This window comes from Aotus nancymaae, unplaced genomic scaffold (assembly GCF_030222135.1).
Source record: "Aotus nancymaae isolate 86718 unplaced genomic scaffold, 86718_ANA_hifiasm-v0.15.2.pri h1tg000064l_0, whole genome shotgun sequence".
In the NCBI taxonomy this organism is placed as follows: domain Eukaryota; kingdom Metazoa; phylum Chordata; class Mammalia; order Primates; family Aotidae; genus Aotus; species Aotus nancymaae.
In genome coordinates, this window is record NW_026988478.1 from 13,135,065 (window position 1) to 13,158,477 (window position 23,413).

A 23,413-nucleotide genomic window follows, 5' to 3' on the forward strand; every position below is an offset into this window, starting at 1 on the left:
TAGTGAGCTGTGTAAAAAAAGTTAGAAAATGTTTGCAACTTTGACATGAGATTTTAGCACTTATTAGGATAGTAGGATTTAAAAATTAAAGAGAAATTAACCGAATTTTCAGCCTGCATTTTTCTTTATGCATTAAAAAGTATAGTGAGCAAATAAAAAAAGAGAAAGAAAAAAGGTATAGTGAACAAGCTGGTTCCAGTTTCTCTTTTTTGTCCTTATTGAAGTTGAGATTGTAATGAGCCATAATAAAGGGGCCAAAGAGGGACTTCTTTGGGTAGCAGAGTACATTTGACACAAAGCGAGAGCATTACTGTTCTGTTTGGATTATTTTTCCTAAGATTTAGATGAACAGTGGCTTATTTTATTGGTGACTTGTAACCACATCATCTCATGTTATGACCCTGTTTGTTTCGCTTCCTGTGACATCCTCCTTGGTTGAGCCTTGTGTATGTAGTCAGCCACAGCTTGGCCTTTCACCAGAGCGTGAGAGAAGTGCTGTGGGTCCGGATCAAGAGGAGCAGCTGACCCTTGAAGGACCAGAAGGTGGTGAGAGAAGGACTCTTCAGAGCATTTCAGGGAGAGTGCAAGACCTGGATCCTCAGCTCTCCTGCCCGAAAACACAGAGACTGTCCACTTGGTGGATCTGAGCTTGGTTTGGTAGGAAGGACTGTAAATCATTTAACATCTCAAAGTTAGTTTTTCTGTCCATAAAGTGCTCTTGAGCTTATCTACCTCAAAGCTGGTTGAGAGGATTAAGTGACCCATTATATGTGAGGCCACTTAGCAAGCCATAAAACATTATGAAGATATTAGATGTTATTATTGTTTCCCCAGCAAATCCGTTGCTTAATTTTCTATCAGTCTCTAAGTTCTTGCTTCAACATTCACGTGAACTGGGCCTCCAGCTGCTTTGGGTCAGACACTTGCTGCAGTGGCACCTATTGCCTTCCAAAGCAGAGCATTCCATCAGGAGACTTCAGTTATAAAGTTTCTCTTTATACTAAGCCAAAGTTTGCTTTCTCAGTATTTAACCTTTGTTGGCCCTGATTCTGCCTCTCGAATAACCCTCATGCGTTCAGAGCCCTTTCTTGGCTGCAGAGATACAGTGATGATGAGGCAGACTCAGCCCTGCCCTCTTGGAGCTGGAGTTGAATGGATGAAAACCAAGTAAACCTATAAAGGAAGGAATTGCTAGCACTCTGAAGGAAACAAATAAGGGAGCAAGAAAGAGATTATCAGAGAGTGAGAATGAGTGCTTGAGTTTGGATGGTCATAGAGGGCAGGTCTGAGGTGACATTTGGGCAGAGTCCTAAGAATGAGGTTTATTAACCCTGCCAAGTGTGAGGAGGAGGCCAGGGGAACAGCATATGCAGAGGCTGTGAGTAAACACATTCACATTGGGAGGTCCGAAGACCACTGTGGCTGCAGCTTTGTGAGCAAAGAGAGAGGAGCTCCAGAGGATGCTGTGGCAGCCTGGTTGTTGGATGTGAGGGAAAGGAAGCTCCTGGGTGGATGTGGCCATCACTGGCAGAGATGAGGAAAGTGAACAGTGATGGGGCATGGAGTGGCTGGGTTTTTTTAATTGCTGTTGTTAAAAAAAATGCTGAGTTCTCCTTTGGACATTTTGAATTGTGATGTCTGTAAGAAATTCAAGTGGAGATGTTAAATAGATATTTCATTTTATGAGTCTGGATCCCAGACAAGAGGTCTAGCCTGGAGATGTGAATTTGCACCTCATCACCATTAAGGTTGTAAAATCCATGGCAGTTGGTGGACTTAGGGAGAGAGGGTGCTGGCTAAACGTTGAAAAATCTCAATGTTTTTAGTTCAGATAGAATAGGAAGAGGCTACAAAGAAATGAGAATGTAAAGTGAAACAAACCCGAAGAGTCACAGAAAAAAAGAAAAGAGAAGTGGGAGGGAGGTTGTCAGGGTGAGTAGGGATTGCTCAGAAACTCAGTAAGGGGAGGTTAGAAGTGGCCAGAATTTAGCAACCCAAAAGAGACCTGTGGCCATGGCAAGCTGAGGATAGTGGAAGCCGAAGCCAATTTGCAGAACATGGAAGAGTGAATGAACTGGAGATAAGAAAGGGAAACACCATCTGTAGAAAACTTTTGCCATGAAGAGCAGAGAATGGGCTGTAGCCTCTGTGGGATTTTTTTTTCCTGTTGTTTTACAATGAATGTGCGTGTTTATATGCTGTTAGGAATGATTCAGCAGAGATGGAAAGGTGAATAGATAGGCGGGCGGGTGGGTGGATGGATGGATGGATGGATGGATGGATGGAATTAATGAATGGCTAGGAGAAAGAAGGGCAATAATTAAAAAAGTGAATATTTGAAAAAAATGAATATTTGAGAAAGTCAAGAGGTGGGCTGAGAGCCAGAGCAGAGATATAGGAATTGGCTTCTGATGGAAGGAGGGATGTTTTCTCCACTGTAGCAGAAGAAGGAGAAGGTCGATGGAAGTGCAGTATAGGTAGAGTTGTTGGGATGAAGAGGAGGAGGATTAAGCCAGGTGGCTTCTGCATTCTCTTTGAAGTGTGAAGAGTGATTATCAACTGGGAGAGAGGTTGGTGGAAGGGCTGAGGAAGATAAAAGAAGAGGGTAAGTTTTGAAAATGAGTAAAGGCTGATTCTTCTAGCGCAATAGTTTTCAAATGTGTTTCTTAGACCAGTAGCTTCAGTATCACCTGGAAACTTGGTAACTTATTTGAAATGCAAATTCTTAGGCCCCACCAAAGACCACCTAGATCAGAAACTCTCTGGGTAGGATCAAGCAAACTGTTTTAACAAGCCCTCTAGGCAATTCTGATGCTGGCTACAGTATGAAAACTACTGTTCTAGAGAAAAGTAACAAGATTTCTGGACAATATTTTGAGGATAAGAGCTTAAATTTAAAGTGAAATCAATCTTTTTTGTATTCGGTGATTTTTCTCAGTGTTTAGCTGCTTAGGTTGAGGCATGAATGAGAGATTGCTGGGATTCAGCCAGAACTGGGCTGTCCCAAGTAAAGCAGAGGGAGAGGGGCAGATGGGTTTGGAGGTAGTTCAGGGGACTGATTCTGGTGGTAGATCATGGCGCCTTAACTGGACAAGAGGGCAGAAAATTTAGAGAGGGCTAAGGGGAGTTAGGAAGTACTAAATTTAGTTAGGGACTAATGGGAGTTAGTTAGCAAGATTGGAAATCTTGCTGATACTAGGGGCAACACCATTGCACAGAAGGCCTTTGTCTAAACTTACTGGCCCACAGAGATGGTGCTTTTAAGTTCTGAGTAAACGAGTTCACGTACCGAGTCTGTAGAACAAATACTTTCTTTGGCCTGTGTGCGTGCATTAAGGGGCTAAGAAGTTACAACATAGTGGATTACATACAAAATACAAGCTTTTTAAAGAGAAGTTAATAATAATATAAATAAAACCATGTAAGAAAATGTTCTCTTTCTTTAATGAGCTATTTAGATTATTCAGGCAAAAGGTGCATGCCTGTCAGGTGTTCCCAGGTACTTCCCTGCCCTCCTCTCCAGATCACAGTGGGAACAGACTGGGGTGAGGGTGGTTGAGTAAACCACTGCCTGGTATGGTCTGTCTGGCCAACTAGAGTGGTTAATAAAAAGGCCTGACAAGCTGTCTAGGCTGGTGGTTTCTCCATTGTTTTTAGGAGTACCTTTGTGTCTCCTGAACCTTTGCCCAGCCCCAGTGATGTCTGGCCCCTTAGAGGTGGTGTACTAGGGATAACCATGGGCGGGGAGGAGAAATGAATTCAAAACCTTTATCCTGAGACACCAGAGACACATCTTCCAGCTTAAAAAAACAATAAATTAGTATATCTTCCTCAAACTTAGCTAAGTTCTTCAAGATAGAAAACTTCCGCTTAAAGATGTATGTAGTCACTTTAACTTGCTGGAATATTAGTGTAAGTCCTTGCTATCTTCCTTTAATGGCTCTTAATGGATGGCTGTTAAAAGATCATAAAATTTGTGATTTAAAAGACCTGTTAAATTAGAATTGTATTTTTTTTTCCACCAACCAATGCTAAAGTATTCCCAATGGCTCATTGTACAGTGGTTCGAACATTGTTTTATAAAGTAAGTTTAATAAAACACACCATTTCCATGGGAATACAGTCTATGATTTCTTTAAAAGACCCAATTTGGGAGGATGTTTTTCTAGATAATTAGCTTACATTTTTCTTTGTTTAGTCCCATCTCATTACCTGTATTCTGATTTCTTTACTGTCCTATAATGGGTATTCTTGGCACCTGCTGAGTTAAGTTTACAAACTTTTCATATATTAGTGCTTTTCTTTCTTTTTATAGACTGTGCATGAACCTAATTGCTTTTTCATTTTTCATATGCTATTCTTTATGTTATGGACTTTTTTTAAAGTAGTAAATTAAAAGTAGCATATCAGCATTATTTTTTCTTTTTTTCCCTTAAGTATTCTACGTAATACTAAAGCAGTAAATTAAAAATAGAATATCAGAATTTCTTTTTCTTTTCCCTCTCTCTCTCTTTGTAGCAATCATTCTACTTAGTATTCTATTCTATGGGCCAATAACAGGACTTTACAATCTGCAGAAGCATGAGGACTCTTATCAGTAGGGGTTTATATGCTCTACCATAGGTAACAAGCCAAATCCAAGGACTTAACTAAAGTGAGTTTTAACCTTCTCAAGAACTGAGAAGTAAAGTGGTAGGTAATTGTGGGTTTTAGCTCACTGGCTCAAGATTATCAGGGATTGCATCTTCTTGATTCTTTTGGCCTTTTCTTCATAATTACAAGATGGCAGCTAAGCTCAAAGACCATGCCTATATTCTAGCCAAGAGAAGGGAGGAAACAGGTGGAAAGATGAGCAAAAAGACGGGGGCCAGTGCAGCTTGACCAGTCACTTTAAGGAAGCTTTTTGACTTTTCCCATCCAGCTGCTTTATTCATATTTTGTTGGCTAGGTCTGTGTCACATGCTAAGGGACAGTGAAACAAGTGGGGGGAGGGTTGGTTGATGGGAAATTTTGGAGGAAGAGTGGGGCAGTGTGTATCATTTTCATCCGTTTTTGTTATTGCTCTTTGTTATTTTTAGCTTGGCAGCTTGCCATATACCCCAAGAAAATTGGTATTCTATTAGTAAAGAAGAAGGGAATACTGGATCTTGCATAGACAACTAGTAGTCTGTGCCATGTCTACAGTAGCAGACAGTAGGCAGCAAAACCTGGTGTTCATGCAAGTGCAAAACTGCTTTTCATGTAACCCTTCTATTCCTACTTCTAGGGATATCAGGGAGCCTATGAGAAAAAGGCTGTGTAATCTGAAAAACTCCCAGGAAAGGGTATATTCATTGTTGTGTATAGGTCCCTGAATAAATGTCTGTAATTTTAACTCCCAAGTTATAAAAGGATTCTTTTCAGTGTAGATTTGGGAGAAGGGCTGGGGTACACATGTTCTTCTTTCTCTGAACTCAGAGAATAGGTTCCAGCTTGGACCTCCTGTGCCGTCTTCACCAGCCATGTGTAGATAACCCTAATTTCTCATCTTTCTTGCTGTTGTGTTCTGTCTTCTGTAGTGCAGTCCCAGAGGCTACTATTCCTACCTGTGTGTTTTATGTGAACAATTTCATTGACTGTATTTTTTGTTGCAGTCAAGAGGCCTGGCACCTCCTCCTAACTTTCACACAGCTCATAATAATTCTGTTTTCACACTCTCTAACCATTTCCCACTATTTTCCCAGTAAGTACTGTGCACTTTGAAGTTCGCTCATTGAGGATTCCTAAATTCATGTAAAACATCAATTGCATTTAAACAGGTGACTAAATGTAGTGTTATAACTGATCAAATGTAAAATGGTGTTGTGTTGGCAGTCTTCATTTAAAAAAATGGTATTAGCCTAGTATACTATGTCTAAACTATGATACAGTAAGAATGTATATACCAAGGAAGGCCTCCTCTGCCTGGACTATACCACTCGAAATCTGGCTATGCTGGAGGTGGATCAAAGTGTACAGTATGTAAAGAAGGAGAATGCTGAATAAACCAGGTAGTTGGGGGAATGTTTGGGAACCTGAGAGAGCAGATTGTTTTAAAGCACCTTAAAAGCATCAATTCATCAACATATATGGGCTGTGTTTTTAATAAATCTTTTATTAAAAACCAGTTCTCCTAAGGCTATCTATAGGGAACATTTTGTAAGCCTAGTTCTGATTACTATTTCTTCTATAAAGTAGTAAAACAGCACTTCCATAGGAATATTCTATAATTTGTATTTAACTTAATGTCTTACCACATTATTAGAATTATTAAATCTGTTTTGGTTTGCTTTGTTGGAAAACACTAATATTAAATGCCGTAGTCTCTTGATCTTAGGTTTGACTTACAGGTACATAGCTAGTTTATAATTGTATGTATGTATGTATTTTTGAGACAGAGTCTCATTCTGTTTCCCAGGCTGGAGTGCAGTGGCCCGATCTTGGCTCACTGCAACCTCTGCCTCCTGGGTTCAAGCAATTCTCCTGTCTCAGCCTCCCATGTAGCTAGGATTACAGGTGTCTGGCACCACACCTGATTCATTTTTGTGTTTTTAGTTCATTTTATTTAATTAATTAATTTATTTATTTTTTAAAGATGGGGTTTCACCATATTGGTCAGGCTGGTCTTGAACTCCTTACCTTGTGATCTGCCCACCTCAGCCTCCCAAAGTACTGGGATTACAGGCATGAGCCACTGTGCCTGGCCCTAATTTTTGTATCTTTAGTAGAGATGGGGTTTCACCATGTTGACCAGGCTGGTCTCAAACTCCTGACCTCAAGTGATCCACCCACCTCGGCCTCCAAAAGTGCTAGGATTACAGGTGTGAGCCACTGCACTCAGCCTATAATTATTTAAAGTTTTTTTTTTTCTATTAGATAATCAAGAAAATGCCTCATAAATCCTGGCATTATCTATTACGTGTAATTGAAGTGCATTTTTATTCAATATACAGTTAGGTAATTTAAATGGATCAAATATGTACAATATGTGACTTTAAAGTAATTGTACCCAGTCATTTTCTGAAAAGAATTGACCTGGTTAGAAGTCAAACAGGTTTTGAAATGTTATAAGGCCAGATCCTTTTGTTTTTTGGGTTGTTTGTTTGTTTTGAGACAGAATCTTGGTCTGTCACCCAGGCTGGAGTGCAGTGGTGCTATCTTGGCTCACTGCAACCTCTGCCTCCCAGGTTCAAGTGATTCTTGTGCTTCAGCCTCCTGAGTAGTGGGATCACAGGCATGTGCCACCTCGCCCAGCTAATTTTTTGTATTTTTAGTGGAGACGGGATTTTGTCATGTTGGCCAGGCTGGTCTCAAACTCCTGACCTCAAGTGATCCACCTGCCTCAGCCTCCCAAAGTTCTGGGATTACAGGCATGAGCCACTATACCCAGTCTTTTTTTTTTTTTAAATATAAGAGAAAGGTTAATGAAATATATTGCCTTTCTTAGTCTGAAAGTCTTTATATATTTGTAAGAATTAGTTGAGATTTTAAGGTAAGTTTAAAATTCAAGGAAAATCAAGAATGTATTTTAATTGAGCCAGTTTCAATGGATCTCTTAAATATATTTGTCAAATAAATTAAGTTTATAAATATAATTAAAAAATTGGGAAAGGTAAAATATTACAATAAAATTAAATAAGAGAAGAGTTAAACTATGTAGCATAGTGCTATTGTGCATGCAGTAAATGTCAGTAAATATTTGGGGAGTGAATGAATGATTGACTCTGAACTGATACATAATGTGAACAGGAGTTTTAGAGCTGGAGATACCTGAGTTCCAATCCCAACTGTCCCCTTACCTTCTAAGAAATTCTCACCAGTGATTTAGCCTTTCTCAACCCCAAGTTTCTCATACATAGAATTTGGATAATGATAACATCCCATGGTATTGTGAGAATTAAATAAGATAAGGAGCCTGGCACAGAGTAGACGTTAAATAAAATATTGTTGTCCTAACCCACATGAAAATTGCCATATTTGGTAGGTTAAAGTTGTTGAAAGTTAATATGACAACCCAGTATTAATCATTACATCACATAAAATGATTCCATTTTGTCACCAAAAAAAGATAAGAGCCCAACCTGAGGGTTTGGAAAAGTTTCCTAAGGGAAATGACACTAGAGCTGGAACTTGAAAAATAAGTTAGAGTTGGCCAGTTAAAAAGAGGTGAGAAAGTCATTTCCAGTAATAGAGCTGTGCCCTCACATCATTTACTTTAGAGTAAACAAGGATGAAAGAGGCTATTTCAAGTAGTGTTGTAGGGATATATTGGGCCTTATTGGCTTGGCTATTATAAACTCTTGGGTACACTATATTCAGAGTTCTAGTCTACTGGCCTAGCACCATACATCCTTATCAATGAAAAATGATTCAGCATAACACTCCAAAATGTGCATATTTAATAATAAATTTTACACATGTACTGTAAGTCCACATACTAAATATTAGAAAAAACAGGTTTTTTATCTTTGAAGTAAAAATAAGTAAAAATAGAAGTTCTGATACTTTTTTCTGAATCACAGTTAATGATCTTGCTTGATGTTCCACGTCTGTAACATACTTTGGAGACCCCTGGCCTGTGAAAAAATCCATGAGTATGGACAGGGGGTTTCCTAATGCTTTCTAACCATGTTTCCTGAGAGTTTAGAGTTTTAGAGTTTTACATATGAATATGTATGTATATATACATGTTATATATGTATTATATATTCAGTACCTGCATAGTCTCAGAAGCCCCAATCTAGAAAATTAAAGTTACCATTGGCTCAAAGCTGATTATATCCCTAGGATCCCAGTTAAGGATCTGCTTCCTAGGAGAAGAAGCAAAACCATCTGAGGAAGACATACCTAGAACCTGGCCTGCAGTAGATTCCCACAGATAAAGCCTTTCTGAAGATGAGCTAATGAACCAAAATTACAAAACATAGAAAACTACAGGAATAAACAGCTATGAGTGAGAACACACAAAACAGCAGGATTAGATTCAAAGAACTGCAACTAAATAACAATTTAACAGAAACAAATTAAAAAATGTTTAGTCTAAGGCATAGGAAAAAATCAAAACTGTAAGAAAAATAGAACCTCCAGGTTTGAAAAGGAAACAAATATGAACTGAAAAATATAGTCATTAAAATTAGCTCAATGGATTGGTTAAGAAGCAGTTTAGAGACATCCAAAGAGGATTTAATGCATGGTCCCTGGATCTGATGAACACTACCACTATTCTAGTTGTAGTCAAAATACAAATCGAACTGTGTCATGTACAATGAGATACACTATCTACCACCCACCCACATAAGATCACTTGATAACCCCCAAATCTACAGAGAAAAGAAAAAAATCATTCACATGGCCCAAAGGCCCTGCCTAACCTCTCCAGCTTAGGTTTCCTCATTTTATTGCTTGGCATTATTTTTTGTGGCCTTCTTTAGGGTTCTTTAATGTCGTGCTTCTACCTTCCACAAGCCTTTGAACAAGCTGGAATATCCTACTCACATTATTCTCATTAGCTCATTCAACTCCCAGCTCAAGGGTCACTTCCCCAGGGAAGCTCTTCTTCACCCCACAGGTTAATAAGGGTGCTTTGTTACTAATGATCAAGGAAACTAGCTACTCCCCTTTAAGGTACTAATTCACTTTGTAATTTCACATTCATTGCTGTGATTCAGCATTCATCTTCCCTACCCAATGGTAAACCCTGGAAAGGCAGGACTATATTTGTTGGGCTAACCATTGTGTCCCCAGTACCATGCTTGTACTTAGTAGGCTGAACAAATACTTTTATATGAATACCTTCCAGAAAAACATAGAATGTAAATTTTGATATTTAAATAGTTCCAAAGACTATTGAGTTTCTAGTTTCTTTTGTTCCATGGTTAGTTTTGTCCTTTTAGCCACTTTATCAGAAATGATATTCCTTTTTTCAAATCGTCTGAAGCCAAATTTTATTATTTCTTTGTGCAGATTCATTACTGTTTCAAATAGGCCCCTTTCAGCATTCAGCGTTTAGTGCAGGTCCTCAGATTTCTTGCAAGGTAGTCTGTAAAGCCCTGTAAAACCATAGCAGATGTCTGTTTGAATTCCTTGAGTAGTGCAGTTTTTACCAAGGCACAGCTAGACACATCTTGCAAATGGTGTCACAAACAAAAAGCGGGATGCATGGTGCAGTGGGTTCTTCAAAGCACATCTGATTTTTATTTTTCAGGTGGTCACGATCCTTCTTAAATCTGTTTACTGGCTGGCTTTTTAAAAAGCGTTCCTTTGCTAATCTGATTTTGTGAAATTTTGACCAAGTGCAGGGAAGTGGTAAGTAGAAGACCGAGGACTGTAGAGCCTCTGTGAGCTCGTAGGTTTGGGTCCCAGAGGACAGTGACACTGCAACCCACTTACTGCAGTGAGAAGGTATTGATTTTTCTCCTTCCCTGTTTTTAGCTGTATCTCTAAAGTAGATATGGTATGAAGCATCTTTCCTGGTAAAGAGAGGAAAAGCTGCGGTGGTGAACTTTGTCACCCCAACCACCCAGATATTTCAAACCAAACTAGATGGAATGGAGGAAGGGCTGAAAGTGCTCTTGTAAACCTCTTGACTTAGTTCAGTACCTTGGCTTTTGTGACAAAGAGGTTCCCTACAGTTTATAACAACCCTGATAGACAATGGAAAGAAGATAGAGAGAGAGAGAGAGAGAGAGAGAGAGAGAGTGTGTGTGTGTGTGTGTGTGTGTGTGTGTTGAAAAGGGAATAAAAGGATCAAATCAGTGAAAACAATACAGCCCTGTGCTATGATCTTAGAAGGTTAGCAAAGTGGTCTTGTCCAAGTTTTCAACAAGATGTTCCATTCCTGTTATAATTGGCTGCTGGGTAGGTTTGGACCTAACTAGAATGCCAGCGTTCGATTTCACCGTGTTCTCAGTGGAGATGTGTCACCGTTTATGCTCGCCTTAGTGACAATTTTCTAAAATGGAAACTCGTGGGAAATCATTACAGTGTTTATATGTCTCCCTTGTCGGACGGCGTTATCCTGTGATATTTTACCAGTGTTTTCCACTGCATGATGGCATCTCGCGAAGGTTAAGGCAGAACAAGTCCCTCTGTAATTTTGTGACTACATTTTAGTTACTGAAGAAGAAAAGATAACTGACAATTAAGTATTTGGGATGTCACAGAAAGAACATGTGCAACTAATCAATGGTATCCTTTGGGAACATGATTTTATAAAGCTGATAAGGTAGAAAAATTGGATTTTGTGATTTGTGTTACATGATGATAATTGCACCTTTTCAATAAAAAGAACATTTCTTCTGGAGTAAACACTGAGCTTGCAGGGGCTGCTGGCAGTAATGCAGTTGTTTTTATGCCCCATTCAGGCAGCTCTTTGTAAATGCTTTCATAGAGTATACATTTTTAAAATTCTTCATTTAAGGTGATATTTCTTCAGAAATATCTGGTCTGCTTTAGAGAAAGTCATTTATTCTTACAAGAGTGAGTGGTATTGTGTAAAGAAAAGTAATTTTTTTTTTTTAACAAAGTACACTGTATTGCCCAGTTTTACCATTTATCAGGTTGGATGTAGTAATATCAGAGTAAGTCAAGTAGCCTATCACACACTTGTAACAGTTCTTTCACTTAACCTCATTTCCTACGTGCACCATAACAACAACCTAATTTTTAGTCTACCTCTATTCCTAAGTGATAAATTGGATGGAAATTTCTTTAGTGCATTTCTCTGTTAATTCTACAGCATCTCCAGTCTGCAGGTGTATTAAAGACTCTAGGATATTTAGACGCTCTTCAGTGCCTAGTCTTCTCATACCTGTGTCACTTTTACTAGTTTTATTGCAAACACTTCAATTAGAGAATGACTCCTTCCTTGCTGGTTTTGACAGTACTTTCTTCTTGTTCCAGCAGCTTTGAAAATGCTGGATAACCAGTGGCCACCCTCCTTAACTGAACGGTTACTTAACTTAAAGATCGTTGTCCCCTTTACTCTCCACTGCCTGGTTCCATTCTCGGTACCCACTATTGGATGGCTTGTTTTTATGGAAACTATTTTGAAATCTTTTAGCTATTTTCATCACTTGCCTCTAGCTCTTCCTAGGTTTATTCATATTTCTCTTTTGTGATGGGGCAGGAGTGCTTGATAATATTGCATTAAGTGGAGTGAAAGAACTGTTCAGTTCATTTGACACCTTGTAGAAGGAGCACTTTCTTGCAGACCTACCACTTGAAACCCATGACTCTCATTCATAAACGGCTACTCACTGTCTTGCATCTGGGTAATTAATTCTGCCTCTCACAGTATTTCACTCCATATGTATACCTGTAAAATGTATTGGGATTTATTTCTAGCTTTTTCTCCAAACTTGTCACATTCATTTTGAATTCTTGATGTTTTACTGCATAAATTAGTTGACAGGCCATGTGTGCCAACTTGCATCCAGGAATGGGATGAGCAGCATCAGAACTCCACCACCAGCATCACTGGATTATTAAGTAGACAGCACTGGGCCTGATCCCATCGCTGCCCTGCAGTTCAGAGTGCCCTCTTATAACAGGGGCAGCATGGCGGGGCTTCATCAGCTGTACTCTAACCCAGCAATGATACAGTTGAAATTCATACTTTCCTTCATGTTTTGTTAATGTTGGGAACCCTCCACACTACTGACTGCTGCATTTTAGAATAATATATAGAAGACACAGAAATCATGAATATGAATTACTCTGTAGAATCGGTGCAGCAGTAGATTTTGGTCTATTAGAAAGAATCCTTTACCTCAACGCCAGACAAATGTTTTCAACTCAGCCCAGAGCTGAAGGCATTAATGAATTCTAATAGCAAGGCAGCATACCCTCCAGTGGGGTTCTAATTGACAAAGAGATAGAAAACTGAAACAAGAAGGCCAGCATGTCCTTTGGGGAGCTGGCACACAGCACCAGCCAACAGTGCATCGGGCTCCAGGCCAAAGAAAAGTAGGCCCTACAGTGCTATTGCCCTGTCTAAGCTAGAAGCGGGTGTTCTTGGCTGGGGCTGTCAAGGGTCTGCAAGCCCCCTGCCACTAAAAGCACAATTATACATGTATGTGTGTTTTCCAGCAAGCAGGTTATTCAGCTTTTATTTGATACTCAAAAGGATCCCTGAAATATAGAGGGCTAAGAAGCTCTGTTTGCTCGATGAACAATAATCCAAACTTCAAACTGGATAAAATAGGTTGTTGGGAATTCATGCAACAACAATACTCAGGGAAAAGAGAATTAGCATCTATCCATTGCTAATTGTGTATCAGAGACTCTTGGAAACATTTAATCCTCACAATAACCTTTTAAGATAGAAAGAGAAAGGATTCGAACTCAGGTCTTCCCCAGAAGCCCACGTACTTACTACACTACACTGCCTCTCTAAAGAATGAAAGAGATTAACTATTGGAGATTAATAAAAAATAAAGATAAGCAATCTAAAACAATACAGAGATAGGATTTGATGTTCAAAAATGTGATTTTTTAAAACTTAGGAGCTTATCGTTTGCAAAGTTGAGTGATTTAAACCAAACTGACATCCTTATTCTATAGGATGACCCAGGGTGCACCTTCAAGAAGGGGTGGTTCCTTCAGAGCAAAAGCTTTTCAAGAAACTGAAGAAGTTGTCAGTGGAAGAGTTGTGAGGTCCAGCCTTACTGTTCAGTTTCTCATGAATAAGATCATGTGTCTGTGAATAAAAAGATTTAATTCCTCTTTTGTATCTCTGTACCAACTGATGACAGTTATTTCATTGGTACATGTTAGATTATATAAATTCTACTATATTTTACTTTGTCTCTGAAGTATTAATTCTTTTCTCCCAGGCCTTTAAAACACAGTTTTAACTAAATGCCCACATAACTAAATGCTTAACTAACCCTTGATGCTGCCTTCTCTAAAACTATAAATCCCAAAGTACATATTGGTCATTGTTTTATGGAAAATATTATTTGAGAATATTCAGTGACAATTTAGCAAAATAAATTATACACAGATTTCTGGAGTTTTCTTTATTTCTTTTTGCCAGTATATCTTACGTAAAGCAGTGTGATCATCTGTTTGGAGAACTCTGTTTGGGGAAGCTGAGCAGGATTAATTCCCATTCCTGTGTTGCAGTGTAAACAGCTTTTTGCCTGTCTTTTGTCATTAATGATCATGCTGTAGATGTAGCCAGTGCATTGTAAGCCAATCTGTCAAGGCAAATAAACAATTCACCTTGTTAAAATTCCCTAAATCTTGCATTAATAAAACCTAAGTAACCCTCTGAACACTCAAGAGATGTCTTCCTCCATACTGTGGTGATGGATGACATGTCTAAAGATCCTGGAAATTAAGTAGTTCAGGTCATTAAAAATGTCCCACACTTGTTATTGATTTAATTTATTTTAAAAAGGTGGGGGTGGAGATAAGAATGTTATACCCTTGCCTCTTTTTTTTTTTAAATCTGAAAGCTACCACTTATACAGATAATTAAAACTATTGCCTAGGGGAACAGGTCTGCATGTGTTACAACATTAAGCTTTATTATTCAAATAAGTATTGTATCATCCTCTTAAACAGATATCTAGAAAAAAAAAAGAACAATCATTGAAACCTGTATCACAACCAAAATACATTGGAGTTTTATATGTGTGATGATTCCTAGAACTTTTTGAGTTCTAGGCACTGAAATAATGACCTCTGGGCACACAAAAAATTTCCTCGAATAGGTAAAAACTGAGATGAAAGTGAAATGATCTAAGGAAATTTAACTGAAATAGTAATGAAATTGTGTCTCTGGACAGAAGGTTTTTTCCTCTTTATTTTCTGAACTTTTCATTTTTCTCTGGACCTGTAAGATTTATCATCATGTCCCAGTGTGTAATATAATAGATGCCTAGTAAATTATTATTTAATGAATAAAATATAACACCCAATTTTTTTCTTCTATCTTTTATTCCTTAAGTTTCCATGGGAACAGTGAGCTGTGTAAAGAACAGTAGCAACCCCCAGTGGAGGTGGCTCTCTAGATGATCCCTCTCCAGGGACTGAACACCAAGAGGGCTGTGATCTAGTGTAGGACAGAGGGCAGCCTAGGAGGCCTGGCAGCCTGTGTAGTCACTCACCCCATTTGTATGACCTGAACTAGGTAATGGTATTAGAAAACCTGATGAGAAATTGGGGCAACTCAGTATGTGAACCATGGCTAAAAACAAGATGTGATCTAGAACTATGTATCTACAAGGTACACATAATTTCACCTCACTTTTGCTACTTGTTGTATGTCTTATGCACCACCTTACACAGTATTCCTGATTAGTTGTGTGAATGATGTTTCACCATCAATTCTCACAGTTCTTTAAACAACATGTACTTATTGGACAAAATTTACCCATGGTAGTTATGAAAAATGACCCTGAAGAATAGTAGTATTGAACTCAGAGATTATTACACAATCTTTGATGCTTTCCTCCTGTGGTCTTTTGGAAAAGTGGGAGGGGGTGGTGGCAAACGTATATTCAGTTTACACACTCTGGTAGACTTTAAAAGTACATAGCTATGAAGATACATACTTCTTTGTCAGATTTCTCTTGACATTGCATAATCTGGATCTCTGAATACTGACATGGTTATGCCATTATGCCAGCTATGTAGCAAAGCTCACTAAATGGAAGAACTCTATAGATTTTTTTTCAGCATGTACGCTGATTTACATTTAGCAGTAAAGTTGTTACTGACCCTTTAAGTGGAACTGTCCAAATGGCAATAAATGTCAGTTGATTCTAATGCCGAAACAGGTGATAGTTGAGAGTCTTGACTAAATCTTCCAGTTAAAAAATGATTTATCATATTTCCTAAATATTAGTGGTCTCCTGTAGGGAGACACACACACACACACACACACACACACACACACACAATGTATACATAATGTATATCAGACCACTTTATCACTCAGTAAGGAAAATTTGATGTACATAACTTAACGGTATTATTGATATTCCCAGGTTTTGAAATACTCTAGATTAGAATCTCCATGAAGGCAGGAACCATTTCTACCTGGCTCCCCACTGTCTTGTCGCCTAGACAGCATCTGGTGTATAGTAGGTGTTCTATAAATGCCCATTGAATAAAAGAACAGATAAACTGCAGCATTTGCCAGCACTGCCTAGCATGTGTGTCAACTTGAATTTCTGGTGGGCAAAACAGAGACCACTCCTCATCTTGACTGTGAGGAATGTTGCTGGTAAGAACTTTGATGGATGGTTATGACTTTTTGAAATAGTTCATTTGATTGATCGCCTAGCAAACTTCACTTCAATTTCTAATTCTGTTTTTTTCTACTTTCACAGGCTGTCATTTTAGAAAATGAAGAACTTCCCAAACTGTTTCTTGATTTCCTAAACGTGCGACACTTGCCCTCTCTACCAAAGGCAGAAAGTTGTGGGTAAGAATCATGTTTGCATATTGGATGTGTATTTTAAATTACTCTTCCATGACCAATTGGTCTAACAAATAGCCCAGAGTGGTGCCCGAGTAGCCAGCCGGCCACACCCACTCTTTTGGCTTGCTGCAACACTTGCTCGCCCCCTGCTTGTGGTCAAAAGAATTCCTCTGAAGTCTTCATGCCCATCTTATGGCCAGATGACCATGGTTTAGTAACCCATGTTTAGACTCAAGGAATCAATCTTTTCAGTTACACTGTTACATAGAATGATGTACTTGATGGGAATTATGAATCTAGATAACTTGTTATGTACTCATTTATTAGTGAAAACTCAAGCAAAGTCCATATCCTGGTGGTACACATATTCATATATATATATATATTTTTTTTGAGGGGATAGGGGGTGATGGAGTCTCGCTCTGTCGCCCAGGCTGGAGTGCAATGGCACTGTCTGAGATCACTGCAACCTCTGCCTCCCGGGTTCAAACAATTCTCCTGCCTTAGCCTCCTGAGTAGCTGGAATTACAGGTGCACACCACCATACCCGGCTAATTTTTTTTAATATATATTTTTAATAGAGATGGGGTTTCACCATGTTGGTCAGGCTGGTCTCAAACTCCTAACTCGTGATCTGCCCGCCTCAGCCTCCCAAAGTGCTGGGATTACAGGCGTGAGCCACCGTACCCGGCCCATATTCATATAATTTTAAAGCTATCAATGGCCTCAGAGATGATTTGATCCAACTCCTCTCATTTTGTAGTAGAGCAAACAGAGACACAGGAATTTAGTGTCTTTCCCAAGATCTCTTGTCTTGTAGCTGGCAGAACCCAGGCCTTCCAAGGTGAGCCCTCTTCCTCTGCTGTCCAGCTGCCTCTCTCAGGAACTTCCGGTGGCAGGACCACAGATTCTAATCCCTATCTACCAAGGACCCAGAGGTTTGATGTCATCAGCAATTGGGAAAACTCTCCTGAAGAATTAACTCTGAAGCAAGTCGCTTGCCCAGCTACAGGCACATGACATGGGCTGAGCTAGCTTCAGAAGGCCTTCAGGAACATCTGTGGCATACTGTATCCATTTACAGGGAAAGAAATCATTACAAACTCTCTAAAAATCCAAGCAAGAGACAGATTTACCCATTTTCTCACTGCTTCCAGATCTGCCTGAAGGAAACACACTAACTACAAGATCAAGCAGACCACACCCAAAGTCATGTTAAACCCCAGCCGTCTGCTGGATGACGGGGCTGCAGACACTTGTCACAGCTCCTCATGGGCACTGTTTATCAGGGCCATTTCCACTTATTGCAGGGCAAAAATTGTACACTACACTTGGCAAATACTATGTTGTCAGTGTGTTCTGTTCCAACTTGTATGTGTTTATAGGGAGGTTAGGCTTCATATATGTTTATGTATTTTTCAGAACAGACGTTAGCAATAGCAGTGAGTGAAATGTTTTCTCTATTATACCAGCCCAAAAGTAGTAATAAAACCTGAGGATTTTTAAGTAATCTTCAGGAAAATTGAAATCAAAGAATATTTCAGTCTTCAGATTCCTTAGGACGGTGCATAGCCATGCTATGGCTCAGTGGAAACTCACAACTCTTTTTAAAAATATTTCCCAATTCAGTGGTCTAATAACATTGGGTATTTTTTCCTTTGTTGGCATTAACATTGACTCAACATATGTGGTTTTTCTTTTTTTTTTCTCCCTTTCTCAAAACTTTTAGATCTTTTGATGAAACAGAGTCTGAAGAGTCAAGGTAAGGGCTATTCTTCGTCAGCCAGGAATAGGATTATGATCTTGCTAAATGTTTGATTACCATGATGTGTTTCACGTTTTGTTTTTCTTAAAAACCTTTGTTTGGAAATTGGTTTAAGATTATAAATATTTAATAGGGAATTACAGGAGTAACCAGTTAGAATTAAGAGTGAAGGAATAAGAGCCCTACATTGTTTCATGTAAGTAATAAGAATGTTTTATCAACAATCATAATATAAGATTTTTAGGAAAGCACGTTTCAGCAATGATTTATTGTATAGATTGTATATCTGCTTCAAATTCCGCAAAGAAATGTTTAGAAGATGAGAGCAGTGCTCATTTGTTCCCTCTCGCTCTGTGCACTATTATTCACCCACACTGTTAGAACATAAACCTTGAGACGTCCCCGCACAGCAGTTTGATCCCCTCAAAGCTAGTTTGTAGTGTTTTCTGTTTACCATCGTCCCCTGATGCTGACATGCCTGTTCTTGACCTTTCCAGCAAACTGTCCCACCAGCCTGTGCTGCTGTTCCTCAGGGATCCATACGTCTTGCCTGCAGCCAGCGGTAATCAAACCTGTCATCTGCTAACAGCTCTTTACTGATCTGACCCTGCACCACATAAACCACGTTTTTAATACAGGTCTAACAGAGTGACATTGGTCCAGGGCTTAATAATCTGCCAATAAACCAGTGCTCTTGGTGTAAGAGACATTTAGAATTTTAATTGGGGCCGGCCTTTCAGGAGGAAATGTAATTTTTCTTTTTCTCTTACCAGACTATTTTGAATTAGAGTAATAAGGAAGAAAGGTATTTATGGTCCTTAATTTTTCTGGTCATGTCATTTTGGCCTCCACTTTTTTTTTTTTGCCCAGATGCCAGTGTTCAAATTCAAGGCTAGTCTTTTATAAAAATGCCTCTTCTCAAAAACTATGTATATATACATTGCAGGCATATCTCCATTTCTATTTAGATTACAGCATCTTTGATGACCAACTATATATTTTGTAAAGTTGCATATTTTAAATACAATTAATTGATTTAGGTATAATTGTAATCAATATAATTGACTGAGTCTTCTCTATGCAAAGAAATTTAAATTCATCAGAGTTCCTCTTAAAGTGTTCTCTTATGCATCTCTTTATGAGCTCATGTGCATACATTATCTCATTTAATTTTCTTAACAACCTTGTGAACTAAGCAGGGCAGATATTATAATTGGCTAAATGAGAAAATTGGGGTCCAGGAAAGTTCCAGACTTGTCCACTCAGATGGTTGATGGGTGGATCTCTTTTTGCCTATCTGTGCTCATTGCATGTAGTGAATCTTGTTTCTGAGTCACTAAATAGTAATAGATAAATGATCCATTGAAACCCTTCCTATATCTGACAATAAAACCTTATAATGAGCAGGAGAAAGGGAACTGCTCTCTATAGCAAGGATGCACGTACTCAGATTACCCACTTAGCTGTCAGTTTAAAGAAGGGTGGCCAGGACGCAGCTCTGCTTCTCCCTAGGATGGGTAGAGGGACCCTTCCTAGAACCCTGATCACAGTGAGCTGCCTTTGCTGTGTAAGAATATGTCCTCATATTCTTTTTCCTGTAAGATTCTTGCAGTGAAGAATACTGCCTCTCTATAGCATCTGCTTATGTTTAACAAATACACATGTTATTTTAGTTGATGTTATGTTAAAATATCATATTTAACAAATATTCATAATGCAACCTAATATAGATTAAACAGACAATGTTTTATAAATTATTCTTACGATCTTTGAAAAATGGCTCCACAAGCACTTTTTCTATGTATTCTTTATGCTCAGATATGTCATGCATCTGATTGAAATTCCTGCAGAAGTGTAGAGAGTGAAATGGTTACTTTGGACTAGAATAGCCAGGATACTTGATGGAAGAGGAAAGATCTTTATGACCTTTAAATCCAGTTCATCCAGGTTATTGAGCAGTGCCTATCATGTGCTATATGCCTGGCTTGACAGTGAAGAACAGGAGGAACTTTCTGGGAACGAACATCAGGGGTAAATGTCTTGAGTTAGAAAGAGTAAAACGTATGTATTATTGGTAGCATGGAAATATGGATGAAGACTTGCAAAATAAGGGATCTCCTATTTGAGAATAAATAGATCACGGGTTTAATGGATGGGATGGGAGATATGGGAGGACCAGTCACCAGATCTGCTTTCTGAGAGTTTTGACCAATCCAGTTTCATGAATCAGATTCTTGTTATCTTAGAAGTTTTATACTAATGATGTGTTCTTGCAAATCTTTAGCATTTAATTTAAAGAGAAACTTTACTTGCACACATTTTTGTTATTATGCCTCTTAGTAAGAAATTAAGGTTATTATTACAGAAGAATTGCATATGGAAATTTCTTCACAGATGTACCGAACCCCCCTTACAAAGTCAGAGGAGTGTCTGTCTTTAAAGATCTGACAAGCAATATCTTCTTATAAAATACTAATAACCAAATATCCCTTAGCTTTTAACATCAGAAGTCAGGTGAGTACGCTCTTAACAGATGGAAAAGCATTTGCTTTTTGGTCTTTGTTTTGATTTTTCTGGAAAATTCAAAACAACTCTTGCCGATGTCCCCAGTGACTTCAGTGTGGCTAAAGCCCGTGGATATTTTCAGTCCTCATCTTCCTCGGCCTCTCATGCACTTTAGACATGTTGATCAGTTTCTCCTCCTTCAAACACTGTCTCCCTCTGGCTTTCCCACTTCCTTGCACTCGCTGGCAGCTGACTGGAATGCTGTCACAGACCCTCTCCTCTTCTCACTACACTTTCTTTCAAATAATCTCCTTGTTCAGGACCTGCCTCCTGCATGTATCCACCTGAGTCATGATATTGTATTTCCATCTGAACCCTTTCCTGGGAGCTCCAGACTCTTAACTGTGGTTTGTCTACAAGGTCCTTCATAGTCTGCCCCAGGCTCATGTTCCTATTGGACCTCCCCTTACACTCTGCCCTAGCCACACTGATTCTTTCTGGGCCTCAGTTGTGCTGTTTCCTCCACCTTGAGCCTTCTTTTCTCCATCCATAGCTGGCTGTCTCTCATCATCCAGGGCTCACATTGAATGTCACAGCTTCAGAAAACCTCTGCTAATTCTCCCTCTCCACGAGCCCCTCCACTCATTCACAGTAAATGTTCATTAAATAAGCAAAAACCCAAGAAAAATAACAACAAAACCTGCCCTAAGTCACCTTCCTTCTCATCACCTGTCAATGAGAACCAAAGGCAAGGACAGTCTTCTGAATAATGCTGGCAATAAATGGACATTGTAGTAAATCATGCATATGACAAAGCCAAAACTCCACCAGTTTAGAGTGGAACAGATGAGAAAACAAACCGAAACCCTGATTATCTTATTTCTGATTACTAGTTGGTGGACCTTGCTGTAAAATACCTCCATCCCATTAACTTCTTGTCAGAGAACCCTATTTGCTTCCTTCATAGTAATGGTCACAAACGATCTTATCTTTGTTCTTTGTTCTTTGTCTTCTAAATCCCCAGTATCTAGCATATGCTCAGCTCTTGGTAGACATACACACAGGGCCTCAGCTTTTGCGGTTCCCTCTGCCGGGAATGCCCTTCTCCCGGACACCCTCCCAGCGGGCTGCTCTGTCCCTTCCTGCAAGTTGTCGCCCAAATGGCACCATCACAGAGGTTCCTCCCTCACTTCCCCGTCCCTGGGCCCTCTCCAGCCCGTGCCCTGCTGTGTTTTTCTCCTTGCTCTGTTCTTGTCACTGCTTGACATATTACCAGCGCAGTAGAGTTACCCACAGTATTTATGTTATTTTCCTTTATGTCTTTTTTGCTTCACTTATTTAGTTGAATCCTTTTAAGCAAAATATGCTTATGATGTCATTTCACTGACCTTCAAATTGACTTTTATATTGTGGGTGGCAAAGAGTAAAGGCACGTCTGCTACCTTCATGTGCTATGTCCTATTTGGGTATCTTAGAAAATTAATCTACAGCTCTATTCATGGGAATTGATTTTGATACCCTTATATGTGGGAGAAATACATTTAGAATTAAAATTAACTTAGTTAAATTATTGCTTTGTATTGGGCTCTAAGTATACATGTATAAGACCTATCACAAGCTTTCAAAGATATATTTCATGAAAAACTTACTTCATGTTGGGGAAAGACATCCACTAAAAGATTAAGTGTCATCAACCAAAAGTAACTGGATACGCATGTATTAGAGATTTTCTAAGACGCATTTTGTGTGTTCATTTGCTTGTCTCCCCAATTTTTATAACAGCCTAGAAGGCAGATACTATTATAAAATCTATTTCACAGTTGAGAAAAGAGAGGCACAAAGATGTTCAATAACTCACCTAAGGTAACACAGCTATTAAGTGGCTGATCCAGGACACAGAGGCCTCTCAGTAAACATTAGTTGAGGTAAACTTGTCACCATATTCTATCACTTACTTGACTTCCCCTTTGGCAAGTCTCACGGGTGCCTCAAACACAAGTTCCAAACCAAGTTGATGATCTATTTTACTCCCATTCTGGGTCTTCTCCCACCACCCTCTGGTTATGTGAGCCAGAAACTCAAGAGGCGTCCTCGACTTCACCCCTTTCCTCAGTAGCCACATCTAACCTGTCACTTGGTCATGTCCCTCATTTCTCCAGAATTCCTCCATGGTTCTCCATCCTCAGCCTCGTTTGGGCTGCCATCATCTCCCTCTTGAACTGCTGCAGTAGTCTCCAAACTGATCTCCCTGTGGCTGCTTTGAACTTGCTCCAGTCCATTCTCCAGGTGGCAGCCAGAATCATCTTTTTCAAAACACAATTCGACTCTGTCCCACTCTACTTAAACTCCCTGATTGGCTTTCCCATTGAGTTTCAGATAAAGCCAGAATTCCGTCTGTTCTTCCCAGGTATGATTCAGCACCCCGTGCCCTCCAGCCTCCTCATGGCCGCTTCTCTCACTATGTTTGCCTTCGTTTAGGTCTCTGAACCCTCCAGGCTCCCTCTGGCCACAGACTTTCCACCTGGTTAGTTCCCTCTACCTACCCCTAGCCTCTGAGAGCCTTTCTGCCTCCTCTGATGAGGCTCAATCCCCTAGTAAGTGATTTTATTTACACAGTAGACTCTCAATAGAGGTTAGATGCACTTTTTTTTTAAAAATATTGGACCACTTTAATTTTCTTACATAATAAC

General features: G+C 39.2%; 1 protein-coding gene across 2 annotated transcripts in view; it reads left to right on the forward strand.

Moving 5' to 3' along the window:
- The window catches only part of SNX24 (sorting nexin 24), a 170,477-nt gene that overhangs the window by 144,828 nt on the left and 2,236 nt on the right, over positions 1-23,413 (forward strand). For both annotated transcript variants that reach the window (XM_012448361.2, XM_064366221.1), the window contains exons 4-6: positions 16,362-16,456; positions 18,183-18,215; positions 18,716-18,780. In XM_012448361.2, coding sequence (XP_012303784.2) covers positions 16,362-16,456; positions 18,183-18,215; positions 18,716-18,780 — 193 coding nt within the window. The remainder of the gene's footprint in view (positions 1-16,361; positions 16,457-18,182; positions 18,216-18,715; positions 18,781-23,413) is intronic.